The following is a 16,660-nucleotide window of genomic DNA, read 5'->3' on the forward strand; positions in this document are numbered from 1 at the left end:
CCCTTGGCACCGTTTCCAAAGAACCACCTCTTAAACACCATGTGCATAAAATGCTCTGCTAGCCTGCCCCAAGCGCTCCCTGCCTAGACCTCTTCCATCCTTCTGACATTGCATGGCACCAACTTTGAGTTTAGCTCCACTCGCTCTAACCCTGCATGCCAGTGCTTTTTTATTTTTTAAAAGTAATGTGTGTTAACTAACTTATCTCCCCAAACCTCAGGTTATTCTTTCTAGTGCACTGTGGTATATCAAATGCTGGTAACGACAAGGGCATGAAAACATAGAATATCTTCCAATTAGATCTCAAAGGTTATTTTTTAAAGCACAAAAGTTTTTAGAAAAAAAGTGTCAGCTTCCATTGGTTATTATAACGGATGTTCCCTTGTGTCCTTGTGCTGGATCTTGCTGCATCCTTAAGTGAGAAGTCACATCAAAGTGTGATCCATTACAGCCTAGTGAATAGTTTCTAATGGTTTCAGTGTCATATAGATGCTCCAGGGCATATCCAGTTAATGTGTAAGCATGCTTATCAAAGTACTGCCTGTGGGAGCTGTAATAATTCGGAGAGGCTGCTGGGTGGTCCCCTGGGGTTTGATGAGGGGACATGTCTGAATGCAGGTAGTCTTTAGCTAGTACCAAACTAGATTTTGATATTCGGTCAGAATTGGGGCTGCTTATCCTAGACAGTGTTGTGGGGCTGTTGTCATAGTCATTTTCATGTGGGCTCATAATCTTTCCATCTTGTTGCTGGATGTGTTCACAGGGAGGAGTGTTGGCAACCGTTGGGACGCGACAGACTTCCCCTGCCAACTGCTGCTGAGGGTAGTTTGCAAAACAGATAGCGTGCTTCTTCCCTGTGCCATTAATGGAGACCAGTGGATCAGGGGTCGTTTTCCGCAGCTGTAGTCTGTTTTCTTCCTCTTTAATCATTTGCTGGGTGGCTCTTATTAGAGTTTCAATTTTGCTGGGCTCATGCGGGCTGCTCTGATATTGCTCAGTACGGTATCGGTCACCTGATTCGCTGGCAGAGCCAGGATCAGGTGAGCTAACGACGCTGTCCTCATCCCAGTGTCCTCTCCCTAGGAAAGAGAGAAAGGGGACAAGCATTGAGGTTGAAGGAGGCAAGCAATCTTGAAGAACAAGTACTCTGAACATTATTTTACAGACAGAAAACCAAGACAGAGGCAAGTGACTCGTAACAGTCACCAAAAATGACCACGGTAGACCCCTTGCTTTTCGGTGACAACCTCTAGTTTCCAGTGTCTGCACAAGTAGCACAGCTGAAAATATACAAAGAAGAGGTCTAAGCGCCTCAACACAGACATCCAGTGCCATCTGAGATGCTCTGGGGTAACCAAGCATCTGCATAGGCCCAGCAGGTATGGCACCACTACAGGCACTCTATCTTTTGGAGCAACGAGACCAGGCAGGGTGCCCTAGGGTATGTCAAAGTGCCCTGGACACCAATGTTCAGGCCCCTGACCCCTCACTACCTCTTTTCATCAACAAAGCCTGAGTGAATTGGGACCATGGTGAAAACAAAAATCTCAAGGAATTACGAGTGTACGTGACTTCAGGGTGTCTTCTTAGCCCTTTCTAGGAGCTAAAACACAAAGAAAGCAAGCATTGCAGAATAGTTTGTGGCCCTGTAGTGACTTTACACAGGTTACACAACAAAAAATAAACAGAATTAATGACACAGTTTTTCTTCTTTAGAAGCTTAAGAACCCATAGCTGTTAGACAGGGTTACTGGGAAAATGTGATGTCATATCCCAACTCATAAATATTGCTTTTAGAATGGGAAAATACAACTATGTTCTTACCTCTCTCTAAAAAATAAGGCCCATAGGCTCAGAGAAGTTATTCAGCTTGCATGTAGCTGAAAGGATAGAATCAGACCTGTCAATCCTCACTAGGAAGAAAGTGAATGACCCCCACACCTGAACAACCAACTAAAGCCACAATATAATAATGCTTGATAAAGGATTTGCTGAGATATGTGCTTGCAGGAGGGCATGTGTTGGACTTGCGCAAATTACTTAACGATGCCTCAGCACATAGGAAGTCCTCTTTGGGTATGAGGGCAGTTGAGTTGGTTGACAGGACTCCTCAAAGGAAACCCGGTTTCAGACTGGCACAAGTAGCTCCCCCTGTTCTGTGTTGGGTCATGGCATACAGATCTCTTTGGATGGCAGACCACTATCGTTGTGTTGCAGAGTTCATAACACAATCAGTGATGGGTTTTTGTAATAAATATATCCTGCCCTTTGTAGGTAGCAGAACTGCACTGTGGAGTATCTCACGAGCATAATTTTATCCTTCACATCTTCTTAAGGTCTGGGCCCAAAATGCCAGGGCGTGGAAGTGGAAAGGAGCTCCAGCCACCAGAGCACATGGTACATCAGGCACACCATGACATGCTGGGCAGCTGGCTGGCCACGGCTCTAAACCTCATGCTCAGTTTGTATCACTGCACAGACCATATCTGCAGTGTTCCAGACTTCTTAACAGTGACCAGAAACGCATGGGCTTATATGCAATATCCAGGGCCTGCCATACTGGTCAGCTAATGGTCATTACTGTAAGGCAGCTCTGAGCCAGAACTACCAGAAGATACAACAAAAGAACAGAAAATGAAGAAATTGTTTTCTGCCCAAAGAAACTGCTCTGACACAAATGTTCACATAGTATTGGCAAAAAAACTATCATTTGTGAGTGGCCAAGGTTTGAAATTGCCTAAGTCTAAATGAAAATGGCACATTTGCAAGGGAAGCTGAGATGTTCTTCTCCTCAACTAAGACCAATATGTCAGGTCTTCCTCCCATCAGCTCCCCAAAGCTACATGCAGACTGAAGGCCTACTGAATCATATAAGACTTGATACAATAAAGAAAATAATACCAGCACCTGGAATTACAGCAAAACCAAGGAACAAACTAAAATCAAATTATATTATCCATTTGCATTGATTATCCTTGATAAAAGTATGGAATAAATATTTAACACTTTTGTATTTGTGCCTCCATATGATATTTCTACATTACTCTCTTTCTATGTGCAACAAGAATTACCATGCATAGAATTTGCCAGTAAAATTATCATACCTCACTCAATTCTCTTTTTTGGAGAAGAAAAAGCTAGAGCAACACAAGTATGACAGAAGTACAGAACAGACAGAAGGGAGGAGGTGTGTTCTCACAGGAAAAGCTGAGAACAGTCCTCATAGCAAAATTTAGGGCTCCTTTTCTTTCCTCATTTTTCCTCTAATGGTATTTCCTAGAACTTGTTATTTAACCATTTTTCTAATCTCAACACAATTTTTCTCAGATTGGTGTAAACTAGTACAGTTCTTTTTGGTTTCCAAAGCCTCATTCTGCAAGTCAATGGAATGGCACTAATGTAATTAGCTTTTATGCGTTCTTTAGCTACAACCTATGTTTTGACAGATGAGGGCAGTTGAGTTGGTTGACAGGACTCCTCAAGGAAACTCATTTTCAGACTGGCACAAGTAGCTCTTGTGCATTAGCTATTTTAGTAGAAAAAATTTTTTTATGCTGCATCTATACTTACAACCTTGAACTTCGACTTTTGCGTCAGTTGCAGTCTTTCAACTCTCAGCCTACCCTTTAAGCCCAAGGACCTCTCGATTTTTCCAAACCCAGTATCAGCCTTTCACTGTGATTTTTTTTTTATCAGCTTCAGCCTCTGAAGATGTGCTAATGGACTGATTTTGCAACCTGCCAGACAACAAGCAAGGCTTCAGGACGGAGAGACTCAAATTGGCTAAAAATTATAGCTGGGGATAAAAGTCTGAAAGCAAAAGCAAATGTTATTTTGAAATGCCAATTTTAAATAAAAATAAACAGCAAATCTTACAGATCTAGTAATAACCAGTGCAGAGAAAAAATTCATTTGGAGAACAGTTTCTTTTTGTAATATCGAGCCTTGATTAACTTTAGTTTTTCTGCTAAATATGTTCCACCCAAAGTAGTTTGATCTTAAGTCAAATAAATAACACATTTCTACCAAGTGTATAATTTTGTTATATTTTTAAGATCATCCTTAAAATCTCATCGGTCAGATATTTTCACCTTAATTTCACAGATCAAAAGATATACAACAAAATTTTATTTTGCTGCATACAAGCCAGACTCTCAAACCCAACTTGAATTGCACGTATTCCTCATCTCCACAGATGTGATCTCTGAGACAAGGACACACGTCAAGAGTCTCTCATTTTTTGTCTCTCATTTTTTATCTCTCACATAAACAGCTGCATGTTTACGTCATGGCTTTGTTGCCTTATCTGAGATGGTGCCACTTCTGCAAATCCTCGTTATCTCTTACCATGAATCCTGTGCACCGAAGTTATGTGGGGCATACTGTTTTCATACGCTTCTCTGCTCTCAGGGGATGACTTAGTAAGGGGCAGTGCGGAACGAGAACCCCACCAGCTCTCCCTCCCTGGCTGCGGCGTGCCAAGGAAATACCGGCCAGCTTCACATCTGCCGCCTTCACAGGCCTGGGTATGGAAATGTCTGTCATCGGTGAGCCTGGGGTGGTCGAGTGTAAAGCCATAGCAGAGAGCACTGCGGTCTGAATACTGCCTGTAGGCACAGGAGACGTCGTGGTGCTGGGCGCTGGGTCTGTCAGTGGGCTCCAGCAGCTGGGGAGAAGCCGTATCGGTCAGGGGGCTCCCGCCCCACTGGCTCTCGTGGTCAGACTCGGATCTCTCCGTGTGAAATCCAGAATACTGCAAAACAGGAGAAGCAGCAGAGAGAGAAATTACCACGCTGGGCTGAAAGCTGCAGGTAACTGCACTGAAAGGACAGAGTATGCATTTGATAGGGCGTTTTTTGTCAGTGTGCCCACACGTCTGCACCTTCTGATTGGACTCCCAGTCCTTTCCTGTACAACACCCTGTAATGGGCTCACAGATGACAGGACAGACCTCATGAAAGTCTAAAACATCCCATGTCGACCCTTAATAGCCATCTCCTTTATGATGTGTAATATTAGGCTCAGAAACATCAATGTTGCAATTCAATATTTTTTTAATATGTCCAGGTTTTTCTTATTGCTTTGAAAGCTAGTGCTTATGCTCAGCAACGGTGTTCCAACACTCCTTGGCAAAATGCTTTCAAAAGGGACTAAAATACTGAAATAACATTGCTCCTGGAGCATTCTCGCATGTCAAATCAAAACTGAATGTATTTCAAGTTCTTTTTCTGAGGTTTCCCTCTCTTTTCCTCTTTTTTTTTTTGTTGTTGGACTTTTTTTTTTTTCTTACCTAGAATGGTATCTTGGAACTTCTGCTGTAGATCCTGGGACTACAAACACTACTACACAGTAAAGCTCCAAAGTGATGGCAGGTCGGTAGGAAGCTAAAAATCACAGCTCTGTTGCAATGTGGTAACAAGGACAATCCAGAAACTATTTGCCAGAAAAGGTAACTGCTAGCCAAAGCAGGCAGAGCGCGCATTTGGTACCCTGACTTAAGCAGGGCCTTACTAACACAGAAGCAGCAGCTAGCAGGCAGTTGGAAAAGCAGACAGGATAGGAACATGAGCATTTGTTTAGAGAGAAGTAAGGGTTAAGTTAAATGTCACAAATTTCTAGATATTGTAATGAACGTTTCAAACTTTTAGATACTTTTTGGGGAAAAAAAAAAAGAATGCTTATTAAACCTCCTAGGGATTTAGCTATCTCATTTTTAAATCTTTTTATTTATTGGAGCTGTCTGACTCCATGGAACATCTTTAAATCAATTTCACCCATGATTATGGACCAGGATGAGACCAAAGCTGTACATGCTCACCTCTTCAGTACTGCACACTTGTGTCACAAATCAATGTATTACAACATGAAACCTTGGAATTCTCCCATTCCATCACTCACCTTCCAGATGCCCACTCTGCCTTTTCTTTTAATATGCATTAGGCCTCTCTCCTGAAAACATAAGCCTACCTTCCTTTTCATTAGATTGAGTTGCTATGAAACTCCTCATTATCAGCCAGGATCAAGGTTTTATGCACTTACCGATCGAAAGTACTGACCAGATGTTTGACTTATGGAAACTTAAACCATCTGTGCAACATCAGTAGTGGAACTACTTCATTTTTGGCATTTAATTGGGTATTTCTTCAGTATTCCAGTTCATATTTGTGAATACTGTTTGTTAACACAATAAGTTATTTAAAGGAAAGAAAGAAAGGGTCGTGGCTTCGAAGAGCTCAATTATATTTTGTTATTAGTTGTCAGCAGAATACCTGTAGGCAAAAAGCCTCCCAGTAGATATAGAGGAGGCCAGCAAGTTAGTACCACCATATTCCTTGCAAGTTTTAGAGATGAAAGGATAAATCTGACTTTGAATGGAGGTAAGATGGTTACAGAGCCACTTTAAATGCCAGTAACTCAGCATACATTGACTAGGAACTTTATTCAGCCATCACAGTGTTATGTGACCAACTACAATGTCTAACACTTCTGTTATCCTTTCAGATATAATGTCTTCAAACTGCTTAGTCACAAAGATGTCTTCATAAATACTGACTGAATCATTGTAAATTTTTTGGCAAAAATATATAGACAAAATTCAGCTTTTTGTTAAAAAATGTAAATTACTAAGAAAATTTTAACTATTAAATTTTAGTTAAAATGGAAATTCACAAAAGTAAAACTACTTTTGTAACTGTTCTTAATTTTAGAATATTTTGGCACTCTTTTTGGATTTGACTGTAATAGACTAGATTTTTTAATTTAAAAAGTGAAGCTGAAATATAAGATAATATAAACATAAATGTAATTATAAAAAAATTAAAAGCTCATTTATTCTCTTATTAAATACAAAACTGATAGTATGCATTTCTTGAATGAGGAGGATGAGGAAAATTCATTTATAATAATATAATGAAATTTCATTTTTCGCACGGTTTATGATGATAATAAATGCCATAGATTCTTTCAAACTGAAAATTCTTAATTTCATTTAGCTCTAATAGATATTCTTCTACTAGTTCTCTGTTTCTAAGGACATCAGGGTTCAACTTAGCTTCTTCTGAAGGGGGTTTCTTCACTGAACTGAAAACGTGCACCTTTTTTTTTTTTTAAATCATGGACCTAACCACAAAGGATTCAATGGCACAGGCCTTCATGCACTTTTCTTAAAGAAAGGGAAAACATTTCAAAGGGTATATGTTCAGTATATCAGAAATGCACCATGTAATGCCATATAACCATGTAGTCAAGACCAGCAATATTTCATGCGTATTCTTTGTACTCGACGTAAATGATGATCATTTGAGATCTCACCCGCAGCAGCTGCTAGGCCATGGACAGAATTAAATTAACACAGTGAATTTCTTGTGGTCCATATTGTCCGTCGAGGTTTGATGCGACTGCTTATTCTTAAGGTACAACATAAGCAGACATAGGCCAAAAATATGTCTAATTCCCTTTAAAGATAACCACATCTCTCTTTGGCATCATAAGGCTGCCTCTGCCGCTGCAGTCCTACCACTGCTTCTTCTGGGAGTCTGATGTTGACGGGTGGAGACTGCAAGTACGGGCATGCATGATACATTGACGGGGCTAGAAATGGAAGGATGATCAGAGATACTGCTTTGCTAAAATGGGAGTGGAAACACTATCCCTCAAGTCAGAATTAGCTCTCATATGCCAAGTGATGAAAGACTAGAAAACAGAATCAGATTTAATGAACATTATGGTCAATTAAAATTAGTGAAAAGAAAATATTTTTTTTTTAATCCCAGTCCTACCTCACCAGAAATGTTTTCCTTTCTGCTAATTTTCACCTTCTGACTCCTATCAGGCAGAGTTTATTATTTTTGGGTTTTTGACGAAGTTTAACCAGCAGACAGAAGTTAAACGTGATAAAGAACTTCAGACAGGCAACATCTGAAATCGCTTCATGTGATTTCTGAATTTTCTGGCATAAACGACAATAAATACATTAAATGGTCCTCCAGCTGGTTTATGGAAACCGAACTGCCACCTCCAAAGACTAGAAATTACTTCCAGAGTGCTAACCCAGTGCACCTTCACAGTGAGAGCACACCAGCAGGGTTAGCACAGGCTCAGAAGGCGGCTATAGGCCATCACTGATGCTCTTTTCACTCCAAAAAAACACTTCAGGAGAGCTGAAGGGGCAAGGGAATAGGAAAGTATCAATTCCACGTCTAAGAAAAGCTTACTTTATGAGAGCCCGTGGAAGTGTTTTAGGCCCGCAGACAACTGTAATATTTCTCGGGTGAGTTTCTTTGGCCTGACCCTTCATTCCTACAGGTGTTTCACCGGCCTGAGCACTCGTCCCGTCGTACGCAGCAACGTCAGCCTGCTCCACACACCGTGCCAGATGTCCAAACAATAGATGTTATAGATATCTAATTTTCTGGCAGTCTACTCGGGTTTTTATCATTATAAACATTAAATATATAGTGGAACCCTCTCAGAGTCCTCTTTTCCATAAGAAACTTTCACTACATCAGCATTAGCAGCTTTCCTCTTGATTTGTGTCTTAACCATGAGAAAAAACATCACAGATGCTGGCTGCATTGTACTAAGAACATATGCATGCTTTTAAATCACTTTTATCTTACTTTTTACTAATGTAATCCTGAAATGTAAAATATGTTCTTTTTGCATTCACTGTTATAGGCAGAACAGATGGTGAAAGGCTTAGATTAAAGTAATACAGCATGTCCATTAAAATAACCCCCACTGCTGGTGACTCTTCACCAGATCAGGAGTTATGTTTACTATAAAAAGAAGGTTTTGCTTTGTTTTTGAGTACACTGGAAGTTGCCAAAGCTTTAGGCTACAGGAAGAAATGAAAAAAATTGAAAAGAAAAAAAGCTGACTAGAATTCAGCCTGATTCTGTTATCTTTACCCATTGGTGATATGCCCAAAGAGGGGTAGACTGCAGAATTAATCCAGATTATCTGCTTAAAGTAGCTATAAAATCAATTTACCTCCAAAATTAATTGTGTGCTAAATTAGTAATTATTAATATACACCTACTAGAAAATGTTATTACTTCCAAAAATTCATGCATGCTTTAAGACACACCAAAGCCTCCATCCAACAGCTCTTGAGTACATCCTTACTTGTATGTGTGTGTTTGTTTTATATATATATAATATTTATCCAAGAACTAAAATGAGATATGAAGCAATAAACCTTTATCCAGATCTGACCATAAAACATTTCCATTAGAGGCAGACAACAGACAAATTTAAATATTTTCTTTAAACAATCATCATTAATGGGAGATTAAAGTCCAAAGCAGTTGTTCAGATGATCACAATTAAAATGTTTTTCCAATCTTGTTGCTATTTCCTGTGTTACAGAATAAATGAGGTCCAGGGCTAGCTTTTGGGAACACAAAATAAATGAAGTCCAGGGCTAGATTTTGGGAGCTCCTCACAATGATTATTGCTATGGAGGAAGACTACAGGCATCTTTTATATCAACACAACTTCCTTTCTCTGCAAATCTCTATCAAGCCTTCACCTCTCCTGTTTTCTCACCTCCTCTTTCGGCTCTCTACCCCTCTGGTGGGGCAGAACTAGAAGAGCACTGTTCAAGCTATTTGGGCAAGTCCTAGAGCTGTATCATGAATTCTGTGTTGCTCTCCTCTCTCTTTGCCCTTCCTCTCCCTGGGGCTGGTTTCACAGAACCCACTAGCCCACTGTACTACAGTCAGTCACTGTTAATCAGATGTTCACCAATGCCTACAATTCAACAAACTCAGTTTTTCCTTAAAGAGTCTACAAGCGCTGTATTACACTATGTCTGCTTTTTCATAAAATGTGAGGAAAAAAAACATTAACACTTTCTTAGGTGGCCAAAACATCCACCTTTTGCCCTGGTAGCAAACATTCAGCTGAGATGTATTACCGCAGTCTTTACAGTTCCCATCTCATGTAGCTATCCTAGGGACACAGAGGTGCCAAGGGAGTGGGTTCCCAGTCATCACCCAGTAAAGCATGATTCCCTTTTCTCTTCAAGAGTGAAGCAAAGTAAAGGGTAAGAGGAAAAGGAAAAAGAGAGAAGAAATAAAAAAAAGGAAAGTATGTACATTTCAAATCTCCTAGGTGCCTTTAACTTTAAGAAAAGCTTTGCCCACTGCCATTATTTTACTAATAAACTTCCCGCTTCCTTCCTCCACCAAAACCCAGGCTCCCATGTAAGCCAAAACTCATGCCCCCACTTTTTAGCTGTGGTTTTTGAGTCACACTGTAATTCTCCGCAACTGAGTGGCAAATCACGTGGGCTGGAGACTGAGGGACACAGGCCATACCACCTGCTGCATGTTCTTTACAACAGCTTTTCTTAGTCTTTCAACAGTTTATTCAGTGGTGGAGAACGATTGGAGGGGTGTGAAGCCAAGCTGCCAGCGTCGCTTGTGGTGATGTGCCACAATGAACGGTATGACCATTTTTCAAGATATTGGCAACTAGCACGGCTGTTTCTTTTTGAATGACGAAATCTTTGATTTTACTATGAGGCAGCTGGTAGTGAGGATGCAAAATGAAACTGGGGACTAAATATCCTGAGCTTTCAGACAACAATCCCTGATAAACCAACAGTCTCTAGTTGTCTAATCTCTGTTAGATCAGGAATTTTTCTTGTGGCAGAGAGAATAAGGAGGTACTGATGAAAATCACACTTTCAGAAAGTGAATTGATGTGGAAGGATAACAGTTAGGATTGTCCTGCTAGCAAATGAGGACTTCTGAAAAAACTGTGTAAGGAGAGATAAAGGTAAAATCGGTAAATCAAAGATAGTATTCTTAAAAATCTAATTTAGAATTAGTTGTAGGTATCTTTCCCAATTCTTTAAAGCAGTTTTATTACAATTGTTTGGTGTAGCATATTCAAGAGAAAAACGCTTCTTTAACAACCCACAGAAATGCATGTGAACAAATGATTAAGCAATAAAAGCCAGAACAATATCTAGCAAAATTAGATGCTTGAAATTAAGAATCTGAGTTCATATCTAGGCACTCGGTTAAATATTCCCTGTACCACATGCAGATATCATTTAAATTAATTTCTTACCCTTTGTACTTTTGAGGGGAAAAAGAAGGAAAACAAGGAAGTGATGTAGATTCTTGGGCTCACATTGTACATTTTTAGAGGTTAGTTTAGAACACATTGTGCCTGCAGAGAAATTGTAGTCATCAAGGTCGTTATCAGTTAAATATTGACCTGGACTCTTTAAAAATACATAGCTCTTCAATGTTACATCACGAATGCATACATTTATATCCACTTTGTGGTGGAATAAGGGCTGTAAGACTTGCATCATTATTTAGTAAACATAATGGTTATTTCAGCAAATCAGATTTATTTGAGCTAAAAAGCTGACAATGTCAGTAATGCAAGTGTTGTGACATTGTCTGGAGAAATCAGTTGCGTAAATGTATTGGGTAAGCTCCAGTTTAAAGACCCAGTCAAGTCTGGTCCATTCTCCTAGGACATGTTCCTAACATTAGGCCTGAACATGAAATCAGGGAAATTAAAGTCTACTGATGCCAATGGCCACCTCCTAGAGCTTTCTCCCTTTCAAAACTTGGTGCATAGAAAAGCTTTCTTGTTCCAGTTCAGCAAGCTAGCGTGTTGCTTTTCGTCCTCAAAACTCAATCCTCCTGACTAACATTTTAGTATTAAACAGCTATCAAACACCTGGCAACGTTCCAGATATGTTGGAATTATTGAAAAGTAAGTAATAAAAAGCAAGTTTTCTCAACTGGCAAAACTCACAATCCTCTCAAACCAAGTATTTCAAAACCAACATTTTCACTTGTCCTTCTGTCCACTCCTCATTAACTGTGAGCCCTGTGCTTTTATTGTTGTTGATGATGATTTATGATGCATGCCGAAACATAAATGTTTCCAGCCTTCTAGAAACAGTTTAAAGAAACATATTCCTGTCTCAAGATCCTATAACCTGTCGTCCTTTATTCCCTTTGAGTAACACGTTCTTTGGCCCATTCTAATTACTTGGGTAAAATACCAGTCAAAATCAAGATAGTCAAAAAGATTTAATTTTGTTTTTCAAAGACAACTACCTGTGGGTATGGTGATGTCCTTGATTTTGACTTTGTGCTCGAGAGGCGAGATTTGCTTCCCTTTCTATTATCCGTTATGGTCGGAGTTGAATTTGCGTATGAGAATGCCGGCTTGGTAGCAGTGACCTGATCCAGGGAGAGCTGTAGTCCTTTATATTCAGTATCCCTATATAAAAGGCAAAAGTGAAAAACAAACTCACTTCATATCTTAATGGGAAACATTCCTTCCTTCTTAGTGGGGGGTGGAAACGGAAGATATTTTTACAGAAAAAGAATAAAACCATCCAGGGCAAGCCAGTATACCCCCCTAATACATTTAAGTAGTATAGCTTACTAAACAATAGCACTATTTTTATCCTGAAAATATAATTGCTTTTTGCATCCAACTGTTATCATCCTGATCTACTTTCTTCAGTAATAAAAACAATGGGATAGAAATTTCGGAGATTTATATTACAGTTCTGCGTTGGTCACATAGCTAAGCAGTAAATAGGATACATTTTCCTCAAAACTTTTTTAACTGTACAACTACAAACTTACCATGTGTGTGTATATATGTGTGTGTTCATGCATGTTTGAGGATGCACATAATAGCCTACAGAGACTACTAAGTAAATTGAACAAATTAATTTTTTGTGAAAAACACTTCATCTTTAAGGTTATATTTTTCATTGTTTACAAGGCTTCGGGCAATTTGTGCAAATTTTTGAATCTTTATTCTTTTATGAGTCTTATGAGTGTCTCTCCTTCCGTTTTAAGTTCCTTACACTCAAATAGTTTACCAGCCAGAAAAAACAGCTAAATAAATAAAATTCTTGTGATTTAAATGGCCTGACACACACTCACAAAATACTGGAGGTTTTCTATGGGGAGTTAAATATAACGGCAGTTGTGAAGTTCAGTGTTAGTTTCTTCAAACCTTCTGATGAATACATAAAGGTAAGGAAAACTGGCATTATTCACAATGTCCTAGTACGCATAATGAGGGCATATGCATTAGACTGCTCCCCTCTGCACACATCTGAATTTCTGCTGATACCTGAGGGAGTAAGAAATGAGCTTTTTCTCTTTCATGTAGTCATATACTGAACCTGTTCTGACAACGATTTATTAGAAGAGAGCAAAGCAAGAGTTTCTTCCTGACCTACCTACCTGGAGGAAAAGAGGAAGGATTCACGGCTTTTCTCTTAATTTGTGTTAATTAGCAAAGAAGTAGGAGAGCAAGGGAAGAATAATGTTTTGTTTACGCAGTCAAGGAGACAACATATTCATTCACACATTACGTCATACTCCATCCAAACCTAAAGACTCATTCTCATCCTTAATGAATTATATTAATAATAAATTGTTCACCCAGCTTTAGCAACAACATCTTGCTCTATAATCACACGTATATTGATGTAAGACATGACAGTCTAACATTTTTTAGAAAGGAACTGCACCACAACCTATGCATATTACAGCTTAGTACACTGAAATGCTTTCAGATAAAAGTCAAGGGTAGAAGGATAAACTTGAATCACTGAAGTAAATTAAATAGGATGAGTCTTTGAACAGCCACAGATAAAACTGCAGAACAGACTAATTAATTAATGCCAGTTCTACACTAAAGTTTTTTTGCACCTGATAAACAATAAACTTGTTGGTTGATGAGGCTTAGGGTTTTTTGGTAATGCAGACAATGTGTAGGTATCCATGTATATATAACATATGAAAACGAGTCGCTGACATTACAACTGTGCTGACTACACTGTTTCGAGCCCATAGCAGACAGAGATTGGCCAACTGTAATTAATGTTTTGTAATGCAAAATTACTTCTTAACAAGGTCATTTCTTCAAATTTTGGCTTTAATAGAGGTAGGCCTCTGCTATAATATTTGCATTTCAAATATCCTGCCTACAGTGAAAGCATCTGAATACAGGGATTTGCCTTGGCCTATTTGACAGGTAAGACTTATCCACATATTTTGAAATCATTAATCTTTCCCAACCTTACCCTCAGAATTTCCATCCAGACACCTTGGCTTGACATGCAAAACATCTGTTTCCATAATTGGGTCCTACCAAATTATCTTTATGTTATACAAAACATCAGAAACAAAGGAAGTCAAATAAGCTTCATATTTAACTACTACAGTAGCATGAGGTATTATCAACAGTCCCGAAAAAACTATGCATCTCATCCTGATATACACATTCCCCCTGACAATTTGATTGTAAGAAAAGCAAGAGTCCTTTGGTCTCAATGTCAGATGCAGAAAATAAACAAATCAAAACCAAGTAGATAAGTTGTTCACAGCCTTAGGGATATAAGGAGGTTCTGTTTCATTTTTGAACCTATCAATCAACCCCTTTGCCTCCCTTTTTGCTGGAGAACCCATAGCCCTGCACTCCTGCCATTACCTGTCCATCTCTAGTGTATGCTACCCTGTAACCACCTGCTGCTTTCTCATGTCAGTGGAAGAGTTTTAAAAAATTGGAAGAAACACCACTTCAGTATTCAAGACCACAGACTGTCACTCCAACACTACTTGCCTGCTGTTACAATCTGTGTAAGGGCCAAGCATTCAAATCATAGAGACTACACTGTACAACACTTCTAGGTCATGGGAATCCGAAAAAAATAGGCAAACTAGGGCTGCCCAAAACCTTACGTGCCATCATTCTGTGATTCTGTGATTATGTGCTACTTTTCTTAGTCCTTGGTATCACTAGGGCAAGGAGTCACCTTCCCAGAAGACCGCATGTTGCAATAAACACCACAAGCTCGTATTTGCAGCCAATTGCTTAGACAGTTACATCATTAAACAAAGAAAAAAACTATCTGAAGATCTTGCTGATGAATGCAAAGTTTCCCCTTAGAAAAAGAACACATCTGCACTCTCCTTGCAGATGAAACACCTGGACATTTATGCAACATGATTAAATACCATCTCAACCCTATCATAGCACAGCTACCCCTCAGAAGAGCCAAGATAGATACCAGAACGCCACTAGTAACATGCCAAGATAAATACCAGAGTTTCAAAAAAAAATAGCAAAGAAAACATGGAGGAAGAGTCCTGTGGTCTCAATGTCAGATGTAGAAGAAGCTCCACCAAGAAATTAAAATGTTTGAATATATCCATATGCACTGTGAGGCAAAGAACTAGAGGAACCAGGGCTTCTAGTGGTACACAAACTACAGATGGAAATTCTGACAACTTCCTGGAGGAATTTATAAAACTTCCACCAACCATGGAACTGTAATCTCCAGATTCCTGTTCTCAGACACCTGAATCCTCTATTACACAGTCCCAACAACACAGTAGTGCTGTGTTCTACATGCAATTCAAAAAAAGGTGGTGGATATGAGCCTCTTCCTCCAAGGTCCTCACCTTCAGGATCCCACAGGGATCCATATAATCTACATCTATCTACATGAGACTGCTGAGAGAGAGAGTGATATGGCATGTGTTCAATTGCTAACAGTATGTTGCTGACAATCTACTATTTATCTCATTTTCTGATGCAACTATCATCACTATAAAACATCAGAATAACTACAGGAAATTAGCTCTTAAATGAAGAACAGATGGATCAAACTGAATCCAGACAAGACCAAAGTGATGCTTCTTTGCAAAGGGAAACACATTGAAGACCTCCACCTTTTCATGATGGGAAACAGCCATTCTTTCCACAGTTGGATGGAAATTCTAGGTCTTCTTTGACTCCTCAAAAAACTTGGACACATATGCTTTTGGTAGCACACGCTTCCAAAAATGTATTATTTCTCCTCTACCTTGTCCCTCCCCCTGTACGGGAATCCGTATGGCCAATGTATCAGGCACCTACAAACTAGATTACCATGCGTCGCTGTAAGCAAAAACAAATTGGAAAACAAAGCATAAAATCCTCTTACTACAATGTGCTGCTTCCCATTTTCTTCTCAGATCTAACTCCCAGAAGCATTTCCAGTCTGTGCCATGTCTCTGGCTCTTCCCATGCCATTATAAAGCTTGAGCCCAATTTTGAAAGCACTTATCGATGTACTAGAGCTACCATCACGAAAAAACAAAGATTGATAGCTGTACCAACTGTGCTTCTCTGCAATAAAACATCTGAAAGTTGAGTACAATGCATTTTTTACTAAGGGGATCTAGCTATAGCAAGCTGCATAGATCGAGAAGGACAAAGACTGAAGCAGAAAAGCATTTGGAGGAGGAAGGCAATCTGTTTGCACATGATTTGGATGCCAGCTGGATCTGCAACACTTGTGTGAAGAGTTCTCACAATTCAGCTTTAGAAGACACTTTCTGCCTACTACCATTGCCAAAATAAAACCATGGCGGCAACAGTCTATGTAATGAAAGTTTGAGGAAAAGATAAAGCCTGATTAACAGATAGACACAAAAAAGAAGAGTAAGGGAGTATCAGAGCACCACAAAGTCCGAATTCTCAGCAAACAACAGAGCTTGCACAAATGTGACAACTGAGTGTGTGGATAGAGCTTACCATGAAACTGAAAAAAATTAGAATTTTTCTATTTGGCCTTGTTGAAGGGAAAAAAGAAGAAGAGGAAAGA

General features: G+C 39.3%; 1 protein-coding gene across 1 annotated transcript; it reads right to left on the reverse strand.

Moving 5' to 3' along the window:
• Nucleotides 1–348: 348 nt before the first annotated feature.
• Nucleotides 349–14,507, reverse strand: SIM1 (single-minded family bHLH transcription factor 1). The gene is made up of 4 exons (XM_010287579.1): nucleotides 14,500–14,507; nucleotides 12,096–12,261; nucleotides 4,348–4,753; nucleotides 349–1,079 (listed from the first exon to the last, which is right to left on the reverse strand). The coding sequence occupies exons 1-4, from the start codon at nucleotides 14,505–14,507 to the stop codon at nucleotides 349–351; spliced, it is 1,311 nt and encodes a 436-aa protein (XP_010285881.1).
• Nucleotides 14,508–16,660: the final 2,153 nt, after the last annotated feature.

The sequence above is a fragment of the Phaethon lepturus genome, unplaced genomic scaffold (genome assembly GCF_000687285.1).
Source record: "Phaethon lepturus isolate BGI_N335 unplaced genomic scaffold, ASM68728v1 scaffold2765, whole genome shotgun sequence".
Classification (NCBI taxonomy): Eukaryota; Metazoa; Chordata; class Aves; order Phaethontiformes; family Phaethontidae; genus Phaethon; species Phaethon lepturus.

Coding starts and splice junctions, on each gene's coding strand:
- SIM1 (XM_010287579.1), bottom strand. Junction 4,754..12,095: donor GGACATCACCATACCCACAG/GTAGTTGTCTTT, acceptor CCTGTTTTGCAG/TATTCTGGATTTCACACGGA. Junction 1,080..4,347: donor TTCGGTGCACAGGATTCATG/GTAAGAGATAAC, acceptor TCTCTTTCCTAG/GGAGAGGACACTGGGATGAG.